Genomic DNA, 25242 nt, shown 5'->3' with positions numbered 1-25242 from the left:
GTAAGGGTCTGAGTGGACACTGGGTGAGCAGAGGTAGTCCAGGCCTTTGTGGGCCTGTCCCAGTTCTCCTCCCAGAGCCCACGACCCCTGCGGCCTGTCTCCTTGCCTGGCCTCCCTTCTCAGACTGGTCAGCATGTCCTGGTTTCCCTTTGGGTTTTCAGGGGTTGCGCAGGTAAGAAGTTAAATTGAAACAACTCCTGCTGGGCTTCCAGCTGTCTGAAGAAACAACCCTGGAAAGAACTGATTGTCTGAAAGTACCTGAAGGAAAGGAAAATGGAAAGTCTGTTGACAAGAGGAGATTCTTGAGTAAACCAGGAAGTCCTCTCAGGAGGATTCCACTTGATGGGAGAATGGCAGACAGGAAGTTTAATTTCCCAAGTGCATGATGATGGGTAACATCTTGAACTTGGCTGAAGACTAGTCAGAGCCATAGGAACTCAGAGGGGAATGGAGCTAGCCTGCTATCTCGCGTGGATCCCTTGTAATCGATTTTGCATTGTGTGGCTGCGCTCATAACATACAGCAAAACCTCTTTATTCATCCTAATTTGGGGTGTTGATGATTATTCTGAATGATAGAATTTTAATACATGTACACTTATTGGTAATTTACGCAAAGCAATTAAATTTAGGTTCTTAGTGAAAAATCCGTGTTAAAGGGACCTATTTTAATGAACAGATAAGATTAATTTGTAATTAAGATCAATTACATGTAAATGATACTTGAAAACCAAAGGATATTTTTCACAATATCAATTTGCTTAACTAAGCCGTTCTGCCTACTTCATGGAAAGGTTAACTTTAGTCTGAATTCCCACACATCCCAAATTAAGACAGCCCAAATTTAATGAGGTTTTACTGTAAGTACAACTCGCTTCTGCCTGTGTCATCAAGGTGGTTATCCAAGGGAAAAAATTTACGTTTGAATTGGACACTCAGTAAACATCACAATGATTTTTTTTTAGGTCTTCTGCAGCTAATTTTTTTGGCAGTCCGTTAAATAACTTAATCCCTTTTCTGTTGAAGGGATTTAAAGACAACGTCTATCGACAGAGAAGGAAGTATTTTGTGGATGTAGCCATGGGTTATAAATAGTAAGTACCTGTGTAACTCTTTCCTGTGACTTGTTGCTGGCGAGTTAGGGAAAACACATGCTGTGTTAAACAGACCCGTCTTCTACTTCACTTTAACTTTTGCAGAAAGTAGACATGAAGCATTTTAAACACTCACCAGCTCTGTAGGCTTTAAATGCCAACACGGACATTTGACATCCGGGATATAATTGTAAAATAATGAGAGCTGCGGGCCACCTACCAAGTGCTACGTTTTCACCATTGTACTCATAGCTCAGCTAAGGCAAGGAGCCATTTTTGTACACTCTGCAGGGCCTGGAAAATGTGTTTTAATTTTACTTTTGACTTGACTTTTTAGTAACCCCCTTCCATGTCCGGCTTCCCCAGTGAAAGTAGAGGGTTCAGCAAGAAGGGTGGAAAGACTCATGTCAGCCTCCATAATAGAAATGTGTTTGCTTTACAGGGAAAGGGAAGCTTCCTATAAGCTGGAGGGTTTATGGAAGAGTTTCATATCCAGTCTGGGATCAGTGTTGGGATGGAACTGGAGAGCCTCAGGACCGGGCTGAGGATGTGCAGAGTGCGTGGTGCTAAGTGGCAGTGACAGGAGGTTTGTGACCGGCAACAATGCAGTGGTCGTGACCGCAGGCCACATCTAGAAAGCTGGAATGGATGTTAGGCCTCTGTTTATTCTGCTCACACTAATAAAACTTACAGACCATTGTAGCTCAGTCGCTGTCTTTCCTTTGGTATGTGATCAGCTACATGAATCTTCTGATCAGAACAAAACGTAAATCCATACCTGGTAGGGAAGTGTCTTTCTTATTCTAGTTGAGACTAGTGAGAATCTTGACTGTCCTGTAGGGCAAGTTTGTCTTTGGTGAGAATTTAGGACATTACGTGTGTTACAGCGGGTACCAGTGTTTGCTGTTTTTTTTTTTTTTTAAAGGAATCTGACATATAGGTGCTTAAAGCAAAGTGAGAGGATTCCCAGCCACACCTTTGACTGACAGTCATTTGCTCATTTCTAACCTCCTTTGTTGCTTTGTTGCTCTTCTCTTCCTCCTCCCAAGCCCCAGGCATCCTTCATTCTTTCTCCACCATGCTTATTAGCATGAAAACCAAGATTCTTTGGCACACGCTTTTCCACGTGTGTCTACTCCAGTCCTGTCTCCTCTGTTCCAAGCAGGTTCTCGACCCTCTTTAGACAACTGTGACTTTCTGCCCCATCACAGCGTCAGCATGCTCACGGCTTGTCCCGGCCTGAGCCCAGCCTCATGCCCCCTTTTTACCCTCAGCACCATCACTCACTAGCTCCATCTCCCAGTGTTTCCCAGACAAATGCCAAGAGAGGACTCTGATAGGCCACATTCACTTTTTCACATCAGGCCCTGATAAATGGTTGTGAGCTTTAATACTGGTACCCCTTGGTTCACAGATCCTCCCTGTGGAATCAGGTCATATCTGCATAGATGGGTGTAGGCAGGACAGGCCTTTGGGGCGTGACCTGCCTAGGACTTGGTAAAAGCTCAGTTCTTGGCAGAGACTTTCTCTTTAGATAAAACAGATAGATAAAAATGTATTTTGTACATAGATGCTGTATGTGATGTATTATATATATAAGAACAAAATACGTATGTATGTACATAAAAGATTTTGTTAGCATGGTGATCAAGGGACTACCTCAAATATTAGTTATTTCTTCTTACTAGAGCCAAGAAACTGGACAAAGACAAGCTGATAATGTGGTGGCACTAATAAAACTGGTATGTATGAGTCAACCAGTTTCAAGGAACATTGATAATGGGGGGTCTTATGGTTTTAAAGAAAACATATTTATGTGGAGAGGAGAGGAAAAGAGCATATAGTTAAAACGATGGAGGGTGAGGCCCTCAAAGTGTTAACAAGAGTTTGCATTTGCCATTTTCCCTTAGCTAAAGCATGAAATTGAGGTGTGGTGTCTATGGAAGGCAAAAGTAAAAACTGGAGGTTGGACGTGGTGGAGGTTTTCTACAAAGGAGGGCTGCATGCAGGTAAAGCATTCCAGGATCTGGTCCCGGTTGGAGGGGCCTGACTCTTAGTTCAGGAGGCTGAGGTAGGCAGAGCACCACCAATTCATCACTACACAGGGAGAAACCACTCTCACAGGACTCACAAAACTCCCCGTCATGACGCCAGAGAGGCCAAATTACACTATTCGGTGGATACAGAGTCGAAGCAAAGGGCGTTTAGCTAAGAGAGTCTGGAATCCAGGGACATTAACCCTCTCCCCTGGGCAATGCTGACTACGTAGAATAACAAAGTGATTAAAACCTAGGGTTTTGGAGTCAGACAACGTGGGGTTCGAGTTGTAGCTCCACTACTTCCTAGCTGGGTGAGCCCCTCACTCTGCCTCTCAGGTCCTCCGTCTGGGACGTATGTCAGGATTACGAAGGAGAATGCATGTGCTGAGTTGAGCACGGAGATGGCACATGATTTGTGGTCATAAGTGCCTGTTACTGCTATTACATCCTCCCTCTCCCTTTCCTCAGGCTGTCTTCAGTTTCCCATTGATCTGCTGGTTTATTCTTTAGCTATGTTAACGCCATTGTTTATGCTCCAGCTTAGCGAATACTATAGCTCAAACGTCCTTAGAAGTAATCCTTGAAAGGAAACTCCTCCAGTTTCTCATTTAAAGGCTGTTCATATACTGATACTTTTCATGCTGACCAACCTCGCTCTTTATGGAGAGATTTCATAGAAAGCGATCGTATTCCCATTTGGGTGTGCGGGAAGCTGCCAAGATACTGAGAACAGATCGCCAGTTGCCTTAGGTGCTTCTTGTATGTGGGCAGTGTGAGGAAAGTGCCTGCCAGGAGTGGTTAACCCTGGAAAACACAAACCTAAGACTTGAGGAAAGTAGAGAGAAAAGGATCGTTCCTTAATGCCCCTCATGCCATCATTCCTGTGGCTTCTCTGAGTACGACCTTGAGAATGGATAAGGGCTAGCCATTGTGTGTGTGTGTGTGTGTGTGTGTCCACATGCGTGTGCAAGCTCATGCAATAGTGCTGGTGGGGTGGGGCACAGGTGCTCACAAATCCCAAGTGGGTCTGAGCCACGGTCTCCATTGTGCCATGCAGTAAGGAAGGTTTCCTTTTGGTTTAAAAGAAAATAAAGATGCAATTTCTAATTGCAATATGAGTTTTTCTAGTGCTGATGGCTTTCCAAGTGAGCAAAGGAAAAAGACGTCAATACAATAATTACTTAAAATAAGCTCATTTGTGTGGCTTTTGGCAGCCTGCTGCGATCTGATTTTCCAAAACGAAGCTTGGAACCACTGGCTTGAAGAGAAGATTATCTGAAATTGGGGTGGTCCTGAAAAATCCAGCATGTGCCATCTCTGCAAATATAGTTTGGTAATACTAAAATTAGGGACTATTTGGACATGGGGAGAATAACTCAATTCCCTGCTGGTAATTCATTCAGGTTTATGGGCACTGAGAAGAAGTCAAATATATGGTGGTGTATTTGGTGGTGGTATTGTAGCAATTGGCAGGATGGAGTCTGAGGTGTCAAAAGATAAAGAGAAGGAAAAGAAGAGAAATACAGAATAATGTATATTGAAACCACGGCCAAGAAGCCCTCTGGGGAATTCGTGTTGAATACTGTATTTTCTCTGATAGTCTTGAAAGGATAAAGCAGGGGGAAAGAATCAACACAAGCAGAGAAAAATGAAAAAAAATTCCACTCGATGATGGAAAAACAGCAGGCTCAAAGTCTGTGTTACCATGAAACCTAAAGGGGAGAGGGAGTGGGGACGTTCAGCATGCTGGGAACTGTCAATAGGTGCCACTCAAGGGAGTTTCTGATTGACAGCGCTGCCAAGAAACAGGGTTGACGACCCAGAGGCCCGCAGACAGACCTGAGCAGCGGGGCCACGAGGGTCTGGAAGGCCCAACTGCCTGACCAGTAACAGCAGAGGAAACATTCATTAATGCAAATATCATTCTCCATAGCAGACCTGAGAAGGAAGGCTGCGGATGGGGAGGGCACTGTTTCTAAAATAATCGGTGAGGCAACGGGCAGATCACACCCCGTCCTCCTCCACCCAAATAAAAGAAATCCTAGTATAAACAGAAAAAGAAGCCCCCCGTGATTAGACAATGTGAAGGGCCTATAGACGTGCAGTTCAGATGAAATGGAAGTGCTTGGGGGAGGGGGGCAGATGGCATGAGGAGGAAGAGAAAATTATGACTGTGATGGTGTAGCTGTTAGGTTTGTCTGAAACTCTCCAGTTCTCTGCCATTGGCACCTTCATATTTTAAGCCTGGCATTAGCTTTGCTACGTTTCTGTAGGTTTCACAATTGCTGTATTGTTGGGGAAGAAAACTCAGTAATATATATTTTTTCAACTGACTAGGAATAAACACCTTTTTCTTTGGGAGCTACTGTAATGATTATTCCTCAACAATGGGCATGCATATTTAATTTAATTATATCTTTGGTTGGGGTAGCCGTAGTTATTTCAATCCATCTTACTGTCTTGGAAAGAGGCCCCGAGCTCTGACTTTAATTTTGCCACTCTTGTTTGCTTAAATTGAATATTACTGTGATTGTGTTTTGTTTTGAATGTGTTTTCTTCTGGTTGAAATTGAGGTGGTATATGAATCTCATGTTCTTTTCATGGGGCTGCTTCCTCTTTGATTTATTATTTTGTTAGTCCATGGAATCTGAAATGTAAACAGGTAAATGCAAATATCAATGAGTAAGGTAAACAAGGGAGTTCCAACATAATCAGAATTTGCTTGAAGTTGAAAAATTCCCTAATTTGCCAAGAAAACTCATTTGATTTCACATTGAGGGATCCAAGTGATTCCTTAACATCGCTCAGCCTCAGTAAAATAGAGATAATAGTATCTCCTCTGTAAAATGGAGATAATAGTATCTCTTCTGCCTCTCTCCTGGGAGTGTTTTAAGGGTTAAATGAAATCAATGGAACATTGCTCTATGGTGTACTTTATTATTACCTTTATCAAAACAATAATGAAGGAATCTAGACCAAAAGCTTGGGGGTTTACTCAGACCCCTGACCCACTTGGAGGGCTTTTGTTGCTTTCTCCAGTTTCTCTTTTGATCTGAGAGACAGTGTGTGGAGGGGTTAAGAGTACAGAAATTGGAGCTGGACTGCCTGGGGTGAATTCCAGCTTCACCACTTACCAGCTGAGTGACACCTGCAAATTATTTGTCTTCTGTGCCTCAGTTTCCTTGTCTGTAAAGTGGGGATAACTCTACCACTGCTTTATAGGATTGTTGTAAGGATTAAATGAGCTAATATATCAACAGCGATTTGAACACTGCTCAGGAACTGCTGTATAAGTATTTGCTACTACTGTTATAATATTTTTCTCACTTCAACCCATCTCTCCTTTTTGTCTACCCTCATGCACCAGATCTTTTTATCACCCTTTGGTGAATACCCTTCTTCACTCCCCTTGGCCAAGGCTTTCTTTAAGTCCTGACTTCCGTCTGATTTTTGTACTGTGTCATTCATTGCTGTGTAACAAATGACCCCCAAATTGGGCAGCTTAAAACAACAAAGTTATTATCTCACAAAATTTCTGAGGGTCAGGAATTAAAGAGCAGCTTGGCTGGGTGGTTCTGCATCAGGGTTTCTCATGAGGCTGGAGTCAGTGTTGACCAGGGAAGCAGTCATCTGAAGGCTGGATGGCGGCTGGAAGATCTGCTTCCAGTATGGTTATTCACATGGCTGTTGGCAGGAGGTCACAGTTTCTTGCCTGAGTGTCCTTAAGATACGGCAGCTGGCTTCCTCCAAATCAAGTGGTCCAAAAGAGAACAGGGCAGAATCTACCATGCTTTTTATAACCTAGCCTCAGAAGTGACTTACCATCACTCCTGATATACTCTGTTGGTTTCATAGCCCAACTCTGATACACTGTGGGAGGGGACTACACACAGGCATTGATACCAGGGGGTAGGGTTCATTGGGGACTGTCTTGGAGGCTGGCTACCAAATACCTTTAACTTGTGTTTAATTTTATTTCTTTAAGACCCTCCCTAACTGCTCTACCACAGTGGGAACTAATGCATTTTCTGCAGAGCTAATTCTCATGAAAGCAGAGGGAGCATGGTGTAGTGGAGCATGTGGCAGAATGTATAGGCTTTGGAGCTAAACAGAACTGGGTTTGAATTCCTGCTGCATCACTTACAAGCTCTGTGGCTATGAGCACTGACCGAGTCTCTGGGTCTCAGTGCCCTCATCTTAGAATAGGCACAATATCTACCTTGTATGGTTGGGAGGATTATCAGTGATTACAGGGCTGATTGGTAGAAACTGGTGTTGAATCTGTGATAGATAGGATTATTATTATCAAGTGTTCAGTATCTGAAGGTTCCTCGATTCCGTGTTGTCCTCTGTTAAGCTCACCTAAAATGAACAAAGTACCTAAAGGAGTGAACGAATTAGGGAATTTCAGGCTCCATGATGGACTGGGTTAAAAGAGCTTTTAAAAAAATATGTGGGGTGTGTGTGTGTGTGTGTACAATACAGTTTCAGGTAACTCATGCATGCACACAGCTTGCTTCTTCAGTCTGAAAAATTGACTCTCTCCAATGCCTTCGCAGGCCAGTGAGTCTCAGCTAAGGTTAGAGGGAGCGGATGGTGGCTGGGCTGTGTTGGACTCATTTCTGAGTGGCTGATGGTGGTAGAAATGTTCACCAAAGCTGGACTTCTCTGCCGTCAGGCTCAGGTAGTTTTAGCTTCCTTTTGTTAAATTCCTGCCATGTGCTGGACATTGTGTTAAACACGTTGCTTATAGTCTCTCATTAGCCTCACAATAAGCCTTTGAGATAGGTGCCATTACTGCTCTCATTTTGAAGATAAGGAAACTGAGGTTCAGAGACATTAAGAAACTTACTAAAGGTGACACAGCAGATTGTGTCACCTGCATAAACACCAGTTGTTGATGCTTTAATTTCTCTGAAATTGAGTAGTAAATTGAAGAGTAGAATGAAAGTAAATATTTTGTAGTTCTAGGTTTATTTCCCAGTGACCAGAACAGTTTCTGAATAAGATCACTTTCACGGGTACCTCTCTTATAGAATCTAAATGTCTTTCTTTGCTCAAGAAGGCACATCTTTTCTTTCCTTCTTCTCCTTTTTGGTCTGGAAGTGGCCGTAGCACTTCCCTTTGACATAGGTGGCATCATACACAGGTTGAATATAACAGTGACAGAACTCAGGGACTTGGCATTTTAAAAAGTCATTCTTCTCTTTACAGAATTCAGCATATTTGAAATGCACATTTCTTGTGTGTACTTAATACACTTCAGATTCTGTGGAGCCAGGGCTCAAACCAGCCCTGTCTGACTTCAAGGCTGTGCTGTTTCTCCGAGGCGCCCAGGACAGGCGCCCAGGACATCTGCCTGGCCCTGGCACGGCAGGGCCACGTCCTCGCCCTGCAGAGCGACTTTGCTCTGCTCTCTCAGGCCCTGTGCTCCTTTCCTCCCGCCCGAAGCCTGACCCTCGTGGGATATATATCGGCTGGAAATAAACACAGCTGGCCTGAGGCTTGAAAAACAATTGCCAGGGATTTGTCCCTCTCTGGCTTTTTCTAGTTGCTAGCCTATTTATTTCTTGATTTTTTGATTTACAAAATTGCACCCTTTGTGATTCATTTGCTTGGAGTGTAAGTACACAGCTAAACAGAGACTCTAAAACAAAATAGCCCCAAATGGGGACTAGCGTATTTGAAAAGTGCAATCACCCAGCCCAGCAGGCTCATTCAATTTGGGTGAGCTTGTGAATTTTCTACTCAGCGCCATCGGGGAGAGAGAGAGAAAATTCTCTCATTCAACATGGTATAGTGATGATTCTAACCTCCTCTCGCCATCAAAGCAGAGAGGGGCATTTTCTTACCACCTTCCTTCCTCCCACCCACAGCCCCAAATACCCACGTGTTGTCAGATGAAACCTTCTGGGGCTAAGATTCAATAATATGCGGTGCATTCTAAGATGTCGAATAGATACATAATTGTGGAATGGATTTGCCTTGGAATAAACATATTGGGCTTCCAAGCCAGCACCTCACTTCTCAGGAGGTCTCCTCAGTTTTCCCTTCACTAGGTGACTCAGCAGGAGTCAGCCATAGGTTTGTATAGAAAAGGAAGGAGATGGATGATCAGAGACAAAGGCTCCGGACAGATATGGGGTAGAGCTGTTTGCTGCCCCTCCTCTTACCTCCGGATGCCCAATGCTGTGCATACTGGGGTTTCCCTGCTCCTAGGTAGCTGTGATGATTTAGCTTACGTGTGAGCTGGAGGATTACTGATGCTGAGTTTTTCCTAGGAGGCATTTGCAATTATTGCAAATTGCAGAAAAATAACTGGGGTGGCTCCACCTCTCCACCTTTCCAGAAATTTCAGTTGACCGTAGCATTTCTCATTTCATGCAAGAAGAGGCATGACTTATGGATCCTGCTTGGTTTTAGAATGTAGCTTAGAGGAATACATTACTAACAGGGCTCGTGAGTGCCACATTACCGATTTTTAGATAGACAAATCTTAATTGGAAACATAAATAGAAGGTAGAGGAAGAATGAAAGGGAAAAGTTATGCTTTCTTAGTGGGAAAAAAACGGGGGTTGCAAGTTTTATCCTTAATAACATTTTCCTTATCAGTTTCATTGGCAGATGGTCACCTTGATGAATTGTAGTCTTTATTGTGATGAGGGTCCAAGTTTTAATTTTTTCCCTTCTCTGCCCTTTTGAGAAGAGGCACCTGAGAAGGCAAATATGTTTTCTCCCCGACTGAGCTAATTTTATCCCGTTCCATTATCCTCCATTGATTTGCTTTCTCAGCTTTTGAATGAAGCTGAGATGTATGCGGTTGTTGAGGTACTTTGTGAGTCCTGCATAAGCACCAGTTGTTGATGCTTTAATTTCTTTGAAATGGAGCGGTAAATTGCAAAGCAGAACAAACCCAAATATTCGTCGTGCTGGGGTCATTTCCCAGATGACTTGAATAGTTTCTGAGGAAGGTCACATGAGGGATTTCAGGAGTCCCTCTCTTGCAGAATCTAAATATTTTTTCTGCCCAAGAGGCAACACTTTTTTCTTTTGGTTTTCTTTAAAAAAAATCTGCATAGCTACTTCCATTTGACATAGGTGGTATTATACACAAGTTGAAAACAAGAGCAACAGAATTAAATGACATGGGTTTCTAGAAAGTTATTCTCTGTATAGAATTCTCTGCATATTTGAAATGCACAGTTCTTGTAAGTATTTAAAAGACGTCAGGCTTTATGGGAGAATCATTTTCATGCCAAACGTTTCTCTCTACCTGGAGTTCAACTCAATGGCTGAAAAGGAAGGGAGCCTGAGAGTCGCAAAGAAAGACAAAAGGGAAAATTGATTTGGAAAAGGTTTCTCCGTTCCATTTTCGGGGCTTGGTGGGTTTTTTAGATGTGCGTCAATGCCTCAGTAGGATGTTGTCTGATTATAGCACGGCTCCCACAGCTGTGGAAAACGTTAACACAATACGGCATACTGACAAGGACAGAAGTTGCACCAAATTGTAATGTCTTTCACGGAGAATGAGGTATGAGTACTTTGACTTTGAAATGATTTCTGCAAACATGAAGGATTAAAATTACTTTCACAAGTAATGTCTGAGAGGTGAATGGATTTATACGGAAGAATGTGGTTTTTTATCTCCAGACCTATTTCCGACCCTGCAGGGAAGTGATGAAATTTTTTTTTTTCTTTCCTATACACCTGGAGGAAGTGAACCAACTATATCGAGTACCTGTTAGGTACTAGGCATTGGCCCTGGCACTTTGCAGATGATGTCTCATCTGATACTCTGTGTTGTGTGGTTGTCTTACTTCCCTCAGTTTCAAATGAGGAAACAGAGGCCAAACTCAATGCTAGGTACTCAAGACCTTGCTCTGAGGTGTGTTGGTTTAGAGTGGGGTCTCTAGGGCTAGGCTTCCTGAATCCAAGTACCTGCTATGCCACTTACTAGCTGTTTGATCTTGGATAGATGACTATGTCTATAAGCCTTAGTCTCAACCATAAACAGTCATTTAATCGCTGTATAAGGTGAGCATTATATGACAAAATCCATGTCATGTGCTACTATGTTATTGTTATTGCTACAGTTAGATGGATGGATGAATGGATGCTATTATTAGGCCTATGAACTGTAGGATAACTGCATTCCCTCATCTACTACCGAAAGAAGGAGGTCAGGGCCCAGTGGTCAGCAACATTTGGTCCCTGTTGATCAAGATGCAAGATATATGGGATTGAACTTGGAGTTCTTGGAGAGCCTAGCCTGTGTGTCTTCATCCTAGTGGCCTGAGATTGTTGGCTGCTCTTAACTTTTAGTTCTCTTCTGGATTGCATTCTCCGAGTTCCCCTTGTATATGTTGAGCCTGCACGTGTTGGTGGATGTTAGACCCACTGTTGCTGCTGTTGATATTTAATTTCATGGTAGTTTTGGCAGAAGAAAATCACTCCTCTAGAATGTGACAAGGGCTTTCTGCAAGGTGAGCAAATGGTGAGAAGCCCTATCCTGGGGTGCACAGGACAAATAAAAACAAATAATTTCCAGGAGTTAAATCTTCCCTCTTCCTAAGGCTCCCTAGGTGCAGTAGTTTATTTTCATTATGTCTCTTGTAAAGACAGCACCAATATTAACAATGTGAACAAAACAAACTAACGTTTCTGTTTGCTACCATCTGAAAGTTCCTTAGGGCCCGTAGACTCATTTACGAAAATTCATGTGCGCGAAACTCATTTGCAAAAGCAAATAAAATATGTGATCACAAATGCTCTTTACCTGACTAGCCTAGGGGACTTGCTGAAAATGAGTTTGTGCCTTTACAGTTATCTTTCTGGTGTAATTTACCTGTCCTAGTCTGCCCAGTCTCCTCATCAAATGAACCCCTTATCGAGCCACTTAATGTCCAATGACTTGAATGGTTTCAAATCTTGGTATAACTCAAGATTTGGTTTGTGAGTTTCCTTTTTGAAAAATAGCATTTAATCATCGTGCCTGTGGCTTTGAGAGTTCATTCATTAAGATATCTAGCCAAGGAAACATCTCTGTGTTTATTTATGTCCCTTTGGGTTTGCATAGGCCTCTTTCTTTCCAGGTGAAAATTTTGGCTACAAGTGTGATGGGTGACAATGCCTAGAAAACCTGAGTGAGAAAATTAGAAAAGAGAAACCCCTACCTGTAAAGTAAGCAGGACATAAGGTTAATCGGAAGTTACCAGAAAACTTCGTAAAATCTCAGTCTTAGAGTTGCTTTTTCCATAGCAATTAAAATACATGAGGTAGGGATGAGGTAAGACAAACGCCTATCTGCCAGACTTCCTGATACACAACTATACTTTTTTCTCAAACTTTAAGTGCGTGGCTTGTTTTGGTCTGATTGGTTGATTTACATATTCAACGAATATTATTTATTGAACACCTATCTGTTCTAGGCTTAATTCTGCAGGGCAGGGACATAAAAATGAACAAAGCAAACAAAAATTCCTGTCTTCAAGGAGTGTACATGGTAATAGGGGGATAGATTTAGCAGAATACTAATTTTGGATATTTTACTTGTTTTTTTCCCCTGAGTATTACTGATAGTATTTTATCATAAAGTTATTGAGTGTCCTCTATGGTCTGAATTCTGAAGTGTAATTTTATCAGATTCGAGAGCCTTAGACTTTTCTCACTGACTCTTAAAAATCAGTAGATGAAAATGGCATTTGCTTTCTGGTTAAACTTTAACGGAATTCATCCACTTTACTGAGGATTTTTTTCTTCTGGCTTGTAGCAACATTTTTTTCTGGTCTCAAAGGCATAAGCCATCATCTTGTGGAACACTTATTGACTATATGGCTCTACTCTGGCGACACCTGGCTGCAGGTGATACTATTTATGAAGGGGGTACCAGCCAGCATAGTACTAGGTGACATTACGTCACTGGCTATGGGTGAGAGTCAGTACTCAGTACTGATTGAAATTTCTACACATTGGTGTGTCACCTCAGTTGTTAGAAGTATAACAAATGCTGGGTAATAATTAATAATTAAGTTTTGTGAATAATGACTGTTTCCTTTTTAAAATTACATTAGATCAAAATCAAGATTATTCTTAGAATAATGTTGGAATAATATCAGTCTCACTTTTCCGTATTCTTGTGTGGTTTCTTGAATGAGGAGAGAGGGTGAGTTATAGATAGCTCCCTGGAAATGATGCAGAATTCAGGGTATGCCCATTGAGGAGTGCCGCACACACATCTCATAACTCGAGGAAGAATAGAGACCTCCTGCCTTTCATGCTCCAATAACCGTTCTCCAAAGGCTTTGTCCAAACCCTTAGAGGAGCCGCTAATTGCTAATGAGTTGCAAAGATGGTGGATTTTTACATATTTCCTGTTCTCATTTCCCTTCGGCACCCCCCGGGTAGAAGTGTCAATCACAAGAGAAATGCCTAAGGTGGGGAAGGAGAGAAGAGATGAGGCGGAGATGAAAGGGACGGTTTATTCCAGGCAGATAAACAGGTCTTGAATAAGTGAGGCATCTCCAGCCGGGAGGAACCTGTAATGAAATAAAATAGAAAATGAGTTCATTCCTAACTGTTTCTATGAGATTCACTGGTCCCCCCTCAACCAATTCTCCGTTTCCCTTCTGCTCTGTTTTGTTCTTGCCACTGAGGAAATCCAACTGTTTCCAAAGAACACAGTCTGCACTGTGATTCAGTCAGTCTTGCCATCTTGATGTAAATACTATCAACTTCAGCCTGTCTCGTCTTCCTCCACTGAATAGGGGAATTGCTTCCCCGCACTGGAGTTCCTCTAAAGATAACACAAGCAGAGAAACTGCATCTCACGTTAGGAATTCTAGCAGCAAGGACTCCAGGAGGTAGCCAAGCTGTACCAACATAATCAAATGTTTTCCAATTCCCCAAATTAAAAAAATATGTATAAGAAAAGGAGCTTGCTGTTGGACCTGCTGGAGGAGAAGATCAAACAAATAATTAAAACAAAAGCATTATTGCTTATTCATCTGGCTGGAGAGAGAACTCCCATAATTTCAGCCCCAGTGGGGTTTATGTCCCTGGATTTCAGTGTAAAAATGTGTTTGTTAAACAGCATTGTTCTAACAAGCTCAGGACTTAACATAGAGTAACTCTATCGGTACCTGCCCCCAATTAGGTTTGTCTATGCACTTTCTACTTTCTCCTCTCTGCAGGGAATGCGCAGGTTTTTCAGAATCATCGCCCTGCCTCTAGGAAGGGTGGGATTTAACCTTACAGGCAGAAAGATGCCTCCCACAGTCTTCAGTATTTCCAGAGAAAGTTCTTAGTCATCTCTTAGTCACGTATTGCACCAGGAAGCTTTTCCTATTGTCAAGCTAAACCCTGACAGTGAAGGTTTCAGCCCTTTTCCTTGTACTGTCTTCACTGAGCAATGGTTCCCTGTCGTGTTTGTAAAGTCTTAGTTTGCCATTCTTTGGCAAGAGGGCAGAATCTGCACTGAGTGGAAACTGCTGAAAGTCACATCTGTTTTTCTCCAGTAAATTAGGAATCTGTGAATAATAATTTTGGTGGGTGTTAAGGATTCTGGAAGCCCAACTAATTCCATATAAGTGGAAGAGATTCCCTAGAGATCTAAAGATAATATTCACTTGTAATTAGTTTCTTGAGGAGTCTCATCTTGTTGGGGTTTATACCAACGTAAAATGGTTTTATTTTCCCTACGCACTGCTTTCCACTGTATTGTGTTGAATCCTACTTTCCTGCTGGGAAGCAAGTTCCTTAGCAACAACTGATTTCCTTTCATTTTCAATTATTAGTAGAGTCTCACTGGGGTATTTAAGACCTAGTCCCATTCATTTAAAAAAAGATTAATCCTAAATTTGATTCAAAGTGTGTTCTCCTCCTCCTCAGTTCTTTGGAGTGTGTGTGTGTGTGTGTACGGTTCTGAGATACCTTTCCTTCTCTCTTCTACGACCTAGTTCCTCTGGAGTTGGGAGCTGAGAGGAGGGAGAGAGGAGGCTGAGGGCTTTTTGCAGGATCGTTAGAATGTCAGGGGTGGGCAGGCCTCTGGCCGCTCTCCCCCTGGTTCGGACAGGTTCTTTCTGAGGCGGTGGTCTCTGCTGAAGTGGTCTCTGCACAGTGCTGTGTGTAGTCTTCCTGGGGTTAGACCATTTCCTCCACTTCCACCCCTGCAGACAAGCTTCCTGTCCTCCCTTGGCCTTTCGGTGCTCACAACATCATCCTTTTCTCCAGGTTGGCCACGTCGTAACTTGGGTACCCCTCATGCACCTGGCCTTTAGTGCTTCCTCGTCAGGGATGAGGGGAGCCCCCGGAGCATTCTTCTGTCTCCTGAGAACTGAGCAGACCTGGATGGGGTGGGGTTTCCCTAGCTTCCTACCGGGCACACCACATTGGGTCCCATGGGAATTTCTAGATGTCCCTGGGCATCAGGCTCCATGTTCACACAAACCTCAAGTTTCAGAGGACACCTGTCAAGGGTCCCCTCGTCTCCCCCGTAGCACGCCATCGTCCTGGGCTTCCAGACACTCTCCCAGGGCCCATCTCTATTGCTCCAGTCTGGTGGCAGCACCAGGGGGAGCAGGGCGTCCTGCGGCTCAGCAAGTGCCCAGATGGGAAAGCAGAGGCCAGACCCTGCTTCTTGAGGGCGCCTGCAGTCCTTACAAGTGATTCTTGTGGCACAGCCTGCCCTCCTCCCCTAGGGAAGGAGAAGGAATGGGGCCTTTCCTTCTAACACCAGCCTTCCCCACAATCCTGCATGTCTGATTCCCTGTTAGACTGGTAGGTGAAGTTTGGGGGTGGGGTGGAAAGGGTGGTATGAGGGGGGTTTGTTGGTGGTAGAGCCATTTCTGCTGCCTCTTCACAAGCCCTGCAGGGAGATGGTTGGCTCCAACTGCTGGGAGCTTTCTCTAGAATGTGGAGTACTTAAGTGACTTTAGTTGTAGGCCAGAGCAGAGTTTTAGGACACTGGGATATGATGCTTATTACATACATGTTATGACATGTACTCAGAGATAGATGCATAATGATATGGGGGTATATGTCCTAGGCCCTAGAAAGATCAGGACACCCCTCTGTCATTCTTCTCATGTATAATTCACAAAAAGCCCACTAACCCATAACAAGTACCGAGAAGTACAACACATTTTGATTTTTCTTATGACAATTTTTATTTTTCCAAATGTCAAATTACAAAGTTTTAAAAAAATAGGTATCCCTGCATTCCTGGTGCCCCAAGCACTACCTACCGGTCTTACTGAGAAGGTTAAATGAGTGAATAAATATGAAAGTATTTTATGTGATCTATACAAATACATGCGAGTATCATGATTACATGATTGTATATGAGATTTTCTATATATAAGTACATATACCTATAAGCCTTATTTTAATTTGGTTTGTGAAAATAAGCTGGTGCCTGGGATAATTTTTTATTTCATTGGTGTACACTAATCAGTTAAGACCACAGCCAGTCCTGAGCCTGACAGACTGGGTTTTAAGCTTGGCACCATGAGTTTAGTCAAATGGCTTAGTTTCTCTGAGCCTTAATATCCTTATCTGTAAAATGGGGGTGGGGGTCTACCTCAATGGAGTTGTGAGAATCAAATGGGCTAAGTTATATAAAAACACTTAACTTTAAAAAAGTGCCTGGCCAATAGTAAGTTCTCAAAGATGAGCTATTATTATATACCTTTATTAACTACATGGAAGAGTGGGAAATTTCTTATTTTTTCTGTATTTGGGATATGTTTTAACAGAAATTAAATGGATAAGAGTAGCCTTTACTTTGTGTGAAGTTGATTTTTAAACATTTACCTTAAATAGTTACCCGGGATATGGGGGTCAGAGCGGTGTGAGAAATCTCTTGGCGTGACCAGTCAGACTGACCCGTTCAGGGTAGCTGCAGGGTACTGCACCAGCTATTAACTTAAGGAGAAGGCTCATTAGTTACCCAGGCAGGACAGACAAGTGGAAACAGATGAGACCGTATGCGTGGTCATTTGTATTCCCAAGGTCGTGATGCTAGGAATTCATTATTAACTAACAGATACGTGCTGACAGGGCCCGACTTAGGATGATTCCACTTCACCGTGGTGTGAAAGTGAAATGCGTTCAGTAGAAACCGTACTTTGAATTTTGAATTTTGATCTTTGTTTTCAGTGCACTATGCAGTGTAATTCTCTCTTGTGATGCTGAACCGTGGCAGGGAACCATGGTCAGCCCCCCCTCGATCGCCAGGGTGAACAAGCGATACACCTACAATCATCCTGTAGCTAGGCAACCATTCTGTTTTTCACTTTCAGTACAGTATTCCATAAAGTACATGAGCTATTCAACACTTTATTATAAAATAGGCTTTGTGTTAGACGAGTCTGCCCAGCTGTAGGCTAATGTAAGTGTTCTGGGTACGTTTAAGGTAGGCTAGGCTGAGCCATGATGTTTGGTAGGTTAGGTGTATTGAAGGCATCTTCGACTGATGATATTTTCAACTTACATTGGGTTCATCACAAGGTAACCCCATTGTAAGTGGAGGAAGGTCTGTATAACTCCTTCTTCCTACCCAGACCCACACTTGGCTTTCTTCTGCAGCTTCCTGTTGGCTACAGTCAGTTCCCCTTTGAAACACTGCATGTTTGCAGACAGATATCGAAGGGAAAAGTTTGACCTAATGATTCTTTTCAAATGGCTTCTCGGTATTTCATTTATTGTTTCAGCCTCATCGCTTTCCACCTTCTGATTGTGCACAGCCCTTATCAGCTTTATTGGCTTCCCCGACTCAGATTGATTTTGTTGACTTTTCTGGTACCCGAGGCAGACCGTTCATGTTTTTATTTCCTTACGTCCTTTCTATTTTTATCTTTCCATTTCAAGCTTTCTTCTAAATTCATCACAGAGGCTAAGCCTTAGCAGTCTTGATCTTCTCAGCAAATATTTGTCAGGTTGTAATTTTTTATTTGTTATCAACAGTCATATTTAAACAAGGTTAATCTTGTTCTAATTTGGTTTGTCATAAGCCCTAGTCTTGGTACTCAGAGAAAATAAATGTTAATTTCTGTTTTTTTTCTTCAGTGTGTGTTGTTCCCTCATCCCTCATGTACTGCAGTTAATTTTTTTCAGTAAAAATAATTTGAGGCAGTAGGAATCACATTTGGACCTGAACCTTCAACAGAAAAGATTTTGGTAAGAATACTTTGAAGTATGCAGAGAGCTGGGGACAGGGCTCTGCTTATGAGTCTGCTCTTCTTACTGTCCGCCTGCCCTTTTTTCTCCCTAAGGGGGCGCTTCTGAATGACCCCAGCTTGCTGAAGGTGCCCGAGGCTGCAGCAGCCCTGAGGGCCAGTTGCTGCCCGTGCAGGCTGGGTTACTGGATTACATAGCTCACAGGGGCAGAATCCCTAGGTTTATGTGTATATATTGGACTTCCATATGTTGTGTGGGTCTTTGCTGACTGCAGGGGCAGAATCTGTGACAAGTGGCCAGGGACGGCAGTGGGGGACTGCTGCAGGTAACTGTTGAGCAGGTCATGAGAAGTTTTCACTTTCAGGATAGGTTTCTTAATCAGAGGCTAAATTCAGATTCTGGCTCTTCAAGCCACAGTTTGCAAAAAGCACGTGTCCATAGTCTCTCCTTTCTCCTGACCTCACGTGGCCTCAGGAGCTATGGTCCCTGCTCATGGCTGCTGGCTGCTGTTAGAAGAGCATTTCTAAACTCACCTTTCTTTCTGTCAGGGCACCTGCAGATCCTACCTGGCCAACAAGTCTCGGCTTAAGTTGTGCCTTCTCCAAGGAAGAGCCCTGACCACCCCGGTCCAGGGCTGCCTCTCAATATTCCAAACCAGGCATCGGCTCCCTATGACTTACGGGCTGAATCTGGTCTGTTTTTGTAATGCAAGTTTTATTAGAACATAGCTATGTTCATGTGTTTACATATTATCTGTGGCTGTTTTCAAGATATAGTGGCAGACCTGGGCAGTTTTGATAGAGACTGTATGGCACACAAGCTTAAAATATTTACTTTTTAGACCTTTATGGAAAAAGTTTGCTGACCTCTCTCCTAACTGACAGGGCTTAATGTGTACACCTCTCAGCATGATGTATAATAAATGTTCCTATTTTGCAGTTTGCAAAACTCTCACTTTTAAGTTTGGCATAGGCTTTTAGTATTTCCCAGACATTTCTCTCACTGAACAAATAACCTCAAAATTACACTAGGAAATTGGGGTGAGTTCCCTACAAAGGACAAAGAGGACCCACAGGCAACTTTATTTTCAAAAGACAACATCCATTTATTACTGTTGTCAGGTGATTGCAGAAAAGGTTCTCAGAGCACAGCTTTGGGCCTAAACCGGTTCCTTCCAACCCAGAACTCTTAACTTGTTACTGATCCCAGTGTCAGAACAAAAATCTTATCAAATGTCCATAAGGATGTGTGAAGACCTAACTTAAATCATTTATATGAAAGTTTAAACACGTACACAAAATTAGCAGGTTAGCATTTTCTTCAAAAAATAATACTTAGTGGGATCCTTTTGGACACTCAGGGGTCCCACTTTACAGGAATCTGATTCACATAGGTATGAAGGTGAGAAAACACTTAGCCCAGTGACCCAGAGCTAGATTCATTCATTTCTCTTCTCTCCTGCCTAGTGGTCAGCCCATCCCCAGAGTGGAGTACACAGAGGAAGAAACTAAAACTTGGGGCGTTGTGTTCCGAGAGCTCTCCAAACTCTATCCTACTCATGCTTGCCGGGAGTATCTGAAAAACTTCCCTCTGCTGACTAAATACTGTGGCTACAGGGAGGACAACGTGCCCCAACTTGAAGACGTCTCGGTTTTCCTGAAAGGTAAGCTTCACACGGGCTCTCTCTTCCTACCCAACATCCTCATGGGCCGTCTAAGGACACACGTGGCAGCAATCACCCTTTTTCCAAATAAGAGCTCCCTTTGATTTAAAAAGAGGAGCGCTGCACCAACAGTTACCTGGGCCACCTGTGGGAAGCAGAGCAGGGCCTCTGGGCGGGGAGACGGACTCAGCTTTTCACCCAGCCCAGGGCCTTGGTGAGGTCTCTCTGGTGGGATGTTTTATACAGCGAACCCCAACCGACATTTGCAAGTTCAGCTTTGAGCTTTTTCTGATCCAGGAACGACTCTGTTGGGCTACATAGGCATGGAATGATCTCAAAGGTAGCTCTGTATTTGCTTTGCTAAGAATGATGTGCTGGATGAAGAAATATCACGGATAATGTTGAGCGTAGTGGCTTTCCTCTGGGGAGGAGGTCAGTCAGTTAATCAGATCGCTACTGTAAAGTAGAAATCGTGCCCAGAACGGTATTGCTGGCGTGAGAGCAGGGAACGAGGCGAAGCAGAGTCCCCTAGCGTCCACCTTCTCTGTGTGGTCACTCTCCTCGCTGACCCTCCTGGGACAGCAGCTGGGAAAACTTCAGGCTCTTGTGGGGATGGGGGTGGAGGTGAAGTTTTACAGTGGCCGCACTTCCTTCTGTGCCCTTCACTGCGGGGAAGTCCTCGGGTTCTACTCTTTTCTCTCTCGTCCCCATTTCAGGCACAGCAGTTCGAAAAGCTAAAGCCTTGCCGCCCACCTCTTTCCCTGGAACCCCCTTCCTCCCCTGTCTTCCCTGTTTCTATCAGCGATGATAGGTTCTCTAGACTCATCAGGCTCTAAGGATTCCTGGTGCCGAAACTTGGCCTCTGTTCACTGGTGCCGAATAGAAACGCGGAGACAGAGTTTGGGGTGAAGTAGAAAAGAATAGCTTTATTGCTTTGCCGGGTAAAGGGGGCCACAGAGGGCTAATGCCCTCAAGACTGTGTGTCCGCCCTGGAGGGGGTAGTGAGGAGTCTTACAGTTTTCAAGGAGCAGGGCGTGGTCAGCTCGTGGATGTTCTTCTGACCGGCTGGTGGGGAGGTAATTGGGAGTCAGCATCAACAACCTTCTGGCTCCAGCCGGTCTGGGGTCTACGTGCTTGTGGGCAGCAGACAGTTAACTTCTTCCACCTGGTGTGAGTTTCAGTATCTGCAAAACAGCTCAAAGGACATGGCTCAGAATATTATCTATATAGTCCTTGAGGAAGAACTAAAGGCCCTTGACTTTGTTTAATGGCTAAAGTATTATTATTTTGTCTTGCTTGACTGTTTTCTTTCTTTCTGCATTTTCTCACTTCTGATTAAATTTATTCTTTTTTTAAAATTTAATTTAATTAATTAATTTATTTTTGGCTGTGTTGGGTCTTCGTTGCTGCGCGTGGGCTTTTCTCTAGTTGCGGCGAGCACGGGCTACTCTTCGTTGCGGTGCGCGGGCTTCTCACTGCGGTGGCTTCTCTTGTTGCGGAGCACGGGCTCTAGGTGCACGGGCTTCAGGAGTTGTGGCTCGCGGGCTCTGGAGTGCAGGCTCAGTAGTTGTGGCGCACGGGCTTAGTTGCTCTACGGCATGTGGGCTCTTCCCGGTTCCAGGGCTGGAACCCGTGTCCCCTGCATTGGCAGGCGGATTCTTAACCACTGCACCACCAGGGAGGCCCCCTCATAGGGTTCTGCTCGGTTACACTCCTCCTCTGAAGTCCTACCCAGCTCCCCTCACTGCCACACTTAATCAGCCTTTGTATAAGCTTCTTATTCAGCTGTAACACATTACCGCAAACTTAGTGACAACATGAATGTATTATCTTACAGTTCTGGAGATTAGAAGTCTAAAATCAAGGAGTTGGCAAGGCTGTGTTCTTTCTGAAGGCTTCTGTTCCCTTGCCTTTTCAGCTTCTAGAGTCTACCCACATGCCTTGCCTCGTGGCCCCTTCCTTACCTCACTCCAGCCTTTGCTTCCATTGTCACATGTCCTCTGACTCTGACCCTCCTGCCTCCCTCTTAAAAGAATGCTTGTGATTATATCGGCCCCACCTAGATAATCTAGGATGATCTCCCCAGCTCAAGATCCTTAACTTAATCACATCTGTAAAGTCCATTTTGCCATCTAAAGGAACATATTCCCAGGTTCAGGGCATTAGGGTAGGGGCTTATTAGGAGGGCCTAATTAGGACTGAGCTTACCCCAGTCTCCAGGTATTGCCACTTCTAGCTTTGTGACCCATGGTGAACCTGTCCTTTTCTTTCCATTCTGCTGCTACCATCCACATTGAGGTCCCCATCACTGCATCCTTGACACCTGTTTCTTCTCCCCTCTACTCACCTGCCCACTGTTTCCAGATAAAGCTTCCTAAAGCATTTCTTCGTTCCTGACATCTCTGCTCAGAAGCTATCAGTGGCTCCCCTTTGATTTTACTGGGATTGGCAAACTATTTATTTTTTTGTAAAAGGCCAGATAGATAGTAAATATTTTAGGCCTTGTGGGCCAAGAGGCAAAATCGGGGCTATTAGGTAGGTACTTATTATAACCCTTTAAATGTGACCATTAAAAAATGTAAAGGGAGTTCCCTGGTGGCCTAGTAGTTAGGATTCCGGGCTTTCATTGCCACGGCCCTGGATGAAATCTCTGGTCGGGGAACTGAGATCCCACAAGCCGTGCGGCATGGCTAAAAAATATGTAAAGACTATTCTTAGCTCACAGGTGTACACAAACAGGCGGCAACCCGGATTTGGACTACAGGCCATAGTTTGCTGGCCTCTGGTTTGTACGTGCAAGTTCTGAACTGCTCAGCCTCAATTCACGGCCCTGACTCAGCTTTCCAAGTGTGTCTGCTGCTATGACTGCACCGCACAAACCCTCTGTTCTAGCTGTGGGTCTTCGTACCACTGCTTAGGCTCTGTGCCTTGCTACAAAAGTCATTCCTTCACCTGCTCAGATTCTACCTGTTCTTCAAGGCTCAGAGCAAGTCCTGCCTTCTTTATGAATCCTCATCGTAAGAGCCACCACAGTTTCATCCTAGCTCATGTGTGTATCAGGAGAGAGGTAGGCATGGCTGACAGCTGGTCCACTGAGAACCACACTTAGCGTGATGGGAGGGCCCCATGCGTGGATGTCATCCATGATATTTGTTACCGACAGAAAGAGATTGAGGACCATTGATCAGTGTCATTTAATTACCGCCTAAATGCATAATGCCTTATGCCGTTGTGTAACTAGATTATATTCTCCCTAACGGCCCTGCCTCTGGCATGTCCCTCTTTGTTTCCCATGGAGTTATGTGTGTATTATATATTTACCATGGTCTTGATTATTCCTATGTGGGGATGCTTTTTACTGCTTTGTTTCTCAAACCCCAGGAATTAGATTACCATCTCATAAGTTTTGCCATATCTGTCACCCAACTTAATATTTTTATGAGGGGCAGTATAGTACAGTACAGATTCTGGATGCAGAATGCCTGGGGTTGAGTCATGGCTCTGCCGGTTCCTGGCTGTGTGACCTTAGATAGATGAATTACCTTAACTTCTCTGTGCCTCAGTTTCCTCTCTGCAAACAGAGATAATAATTTTATCTACCTTACAAGATTGGGAGGGGAAACTAATTGATATACCTTAAAGCCCTAAAGTTATTGCTTGACACACATTAAGCATAGCAGAGTTTTAGTTACTATTACTACTATTATTGTTATTGATTTTCCCACCTTTGATGAACTGGGTACTGGACACTCAGTTTGCATCATTCACTGGTACACAGCAAGCACAATGTAAATGTGTGTATTTTTATTTCTTTTAATTGGCTCACTTTTAAAATACCAAATTTATTTTTAAAAGGAAACTTTTAAAGCAATGGTAGTCACAAATTCAAATTTCTTGATGTGATAGATACATATATGTTTAAATTTATAAGAAAATAAAATACATAACCATTAAACTAAAGGATGCTTCCCCTGTACCCCACATGTGGGATACTGGCTTAATTGACATAAAATTCAAAAAGAAAAAAAATACACTTATCTTTTTGATTTTCAGCGGTGAACAATCATTCCACCTGAGAACTTTTGGAATGAACTGAACACTGTTAGAATTACAGGTCTGAGGAGGCCTGAGAACAGGGTTATTTCCTTGTAGGTACCCAGAATCCCAGGGTGGACTTGTTTTATACGCTTAATTGGTTTTTATCTTTCAAAACCATTTCTAACCATTCTGAGATGCTCTTCTAATGACCTGAGGTTTTCAGAATGGGAGCCTTTACAGTGCTGGTATCAGAAGAAGAACCCCTCCTGTTGAAATTTTCTGGGCCTTCATGAGCAGGAAGTATTAAGCAGTCCTTAACTGGGTTAGCAGTCTAGGCTGATTTCATAGATTTTATTGTACTCTGCTTATTTTGTTTTTTTCCTCTTACCATAAACCAGCAAAGCATGCAGAGCTTTAGTGTACCTTTTCAAACTGTGGTAATTAATATAATTGTTTTCATAATATCAAAGAAATGGGATATTGCAATGTGGAATGAAGGGGTTAGGTGGTTTTGACAATAGAAAGCTGTCGTGTGAACTGATTCCAGGATGCTAGTCAAGGGGGTGAATTAGCTCTGTGTTCACTGACCACGTACACGCAGAAAGAATCCCTATCTAGGTGTGTCTTTAGAAAGATATCAGGTAATCTGTAGTAAGCATCACTTTATTCATTTATTTATTTATTTATTTATTTATATTTTTTAGCAGCTTCATTAAGGTATAGTTTACATAACATAAAATTTACCCACTGTAACTGTACAATTCAGGGATGCTAGTAAATTTATAGAGTTGTGTAACCATCACAGCAATTCAGTTTTACAACATTTCCATCACTGCAAAAAGTTTTCTTTTGCCCCTTTATGGTCAATCCTTGTTCCTACCCCTAGCCCTGGGCAACCACTGATTTGCTTCCTATCTATAGATATTCCTCCTCTGGACATCATATAAATAGAATCACAAAATGTGTAGTCTTTTGCATCTGATGTATTTTAAAAAAATTATTTCTTACTGAGGTCACGTTGGTTTAGAATATTATATAAGTTTCACATGTACAACCTTATATTTCTACTTCTATGTACACTTCCTTGTGCTCACCACCAAAAATTTAGTTTACATCACTTTAGATTGTAATCTTCTCCTGCGTATTTGAGCTTTCTTATCCTAATTTGGCCTCTGAATTTAAATCCTTAAGGTTTTTTTTTGCCTTTCTTTCCATTTTAATGAACGTCTTATTCC

At 43.1% G+C, this 25242-nt stretch overlaps 1 protein-coding gene and 1 long non-coding RNA gene across 2 annotated transcripts in view; one reads left to right on the top strand and one right to left on the bottom strand.

Moving 5' to 3' along the window:
* LOC309640468 overlaps window positions 1–25242 on the bottom strand; it is a 163571-nt gene that overhangs the window by 24201 nt on the left and 114128 nt on the right. The window lies entirely within an intron of this gene.
* Window positions 1–25242, top strand: part of TPH2 (tryptophan hydroxylase 2) — an 87852-nt gene that overhangs the window by 10225 nt on the left and 52385 nt on the right. Inside the window, exons 5-6 of the mRNA XM_082419006.1 lie at window positions 1026–1093; window positions 19773–19969. Of these exons, the coding sequence (XP_082275132.1) occupies window positions 1026–1093; window positions 19773–19969 (265 nt within the window). The remainder of the gene's footprint in view (window positions 1–1025; window positions 1094–19772; window positions 19970–25242) is intronic.

Source organism: Balaenoptera physalus (genome assembly GCF_965194825.1).
Source record: "Balaenoptera physalus genome assembly, chromosome: 13".
NCBI lineage: Eukaryota > Metazoa > Chordata > Mammalia > Artiodactyla > Balaenopteridae > Balaenoptera > Balaenoptera physalus.
This window is presented reverse-complemented; position numbering and strand designations above follow the sequence as displayed.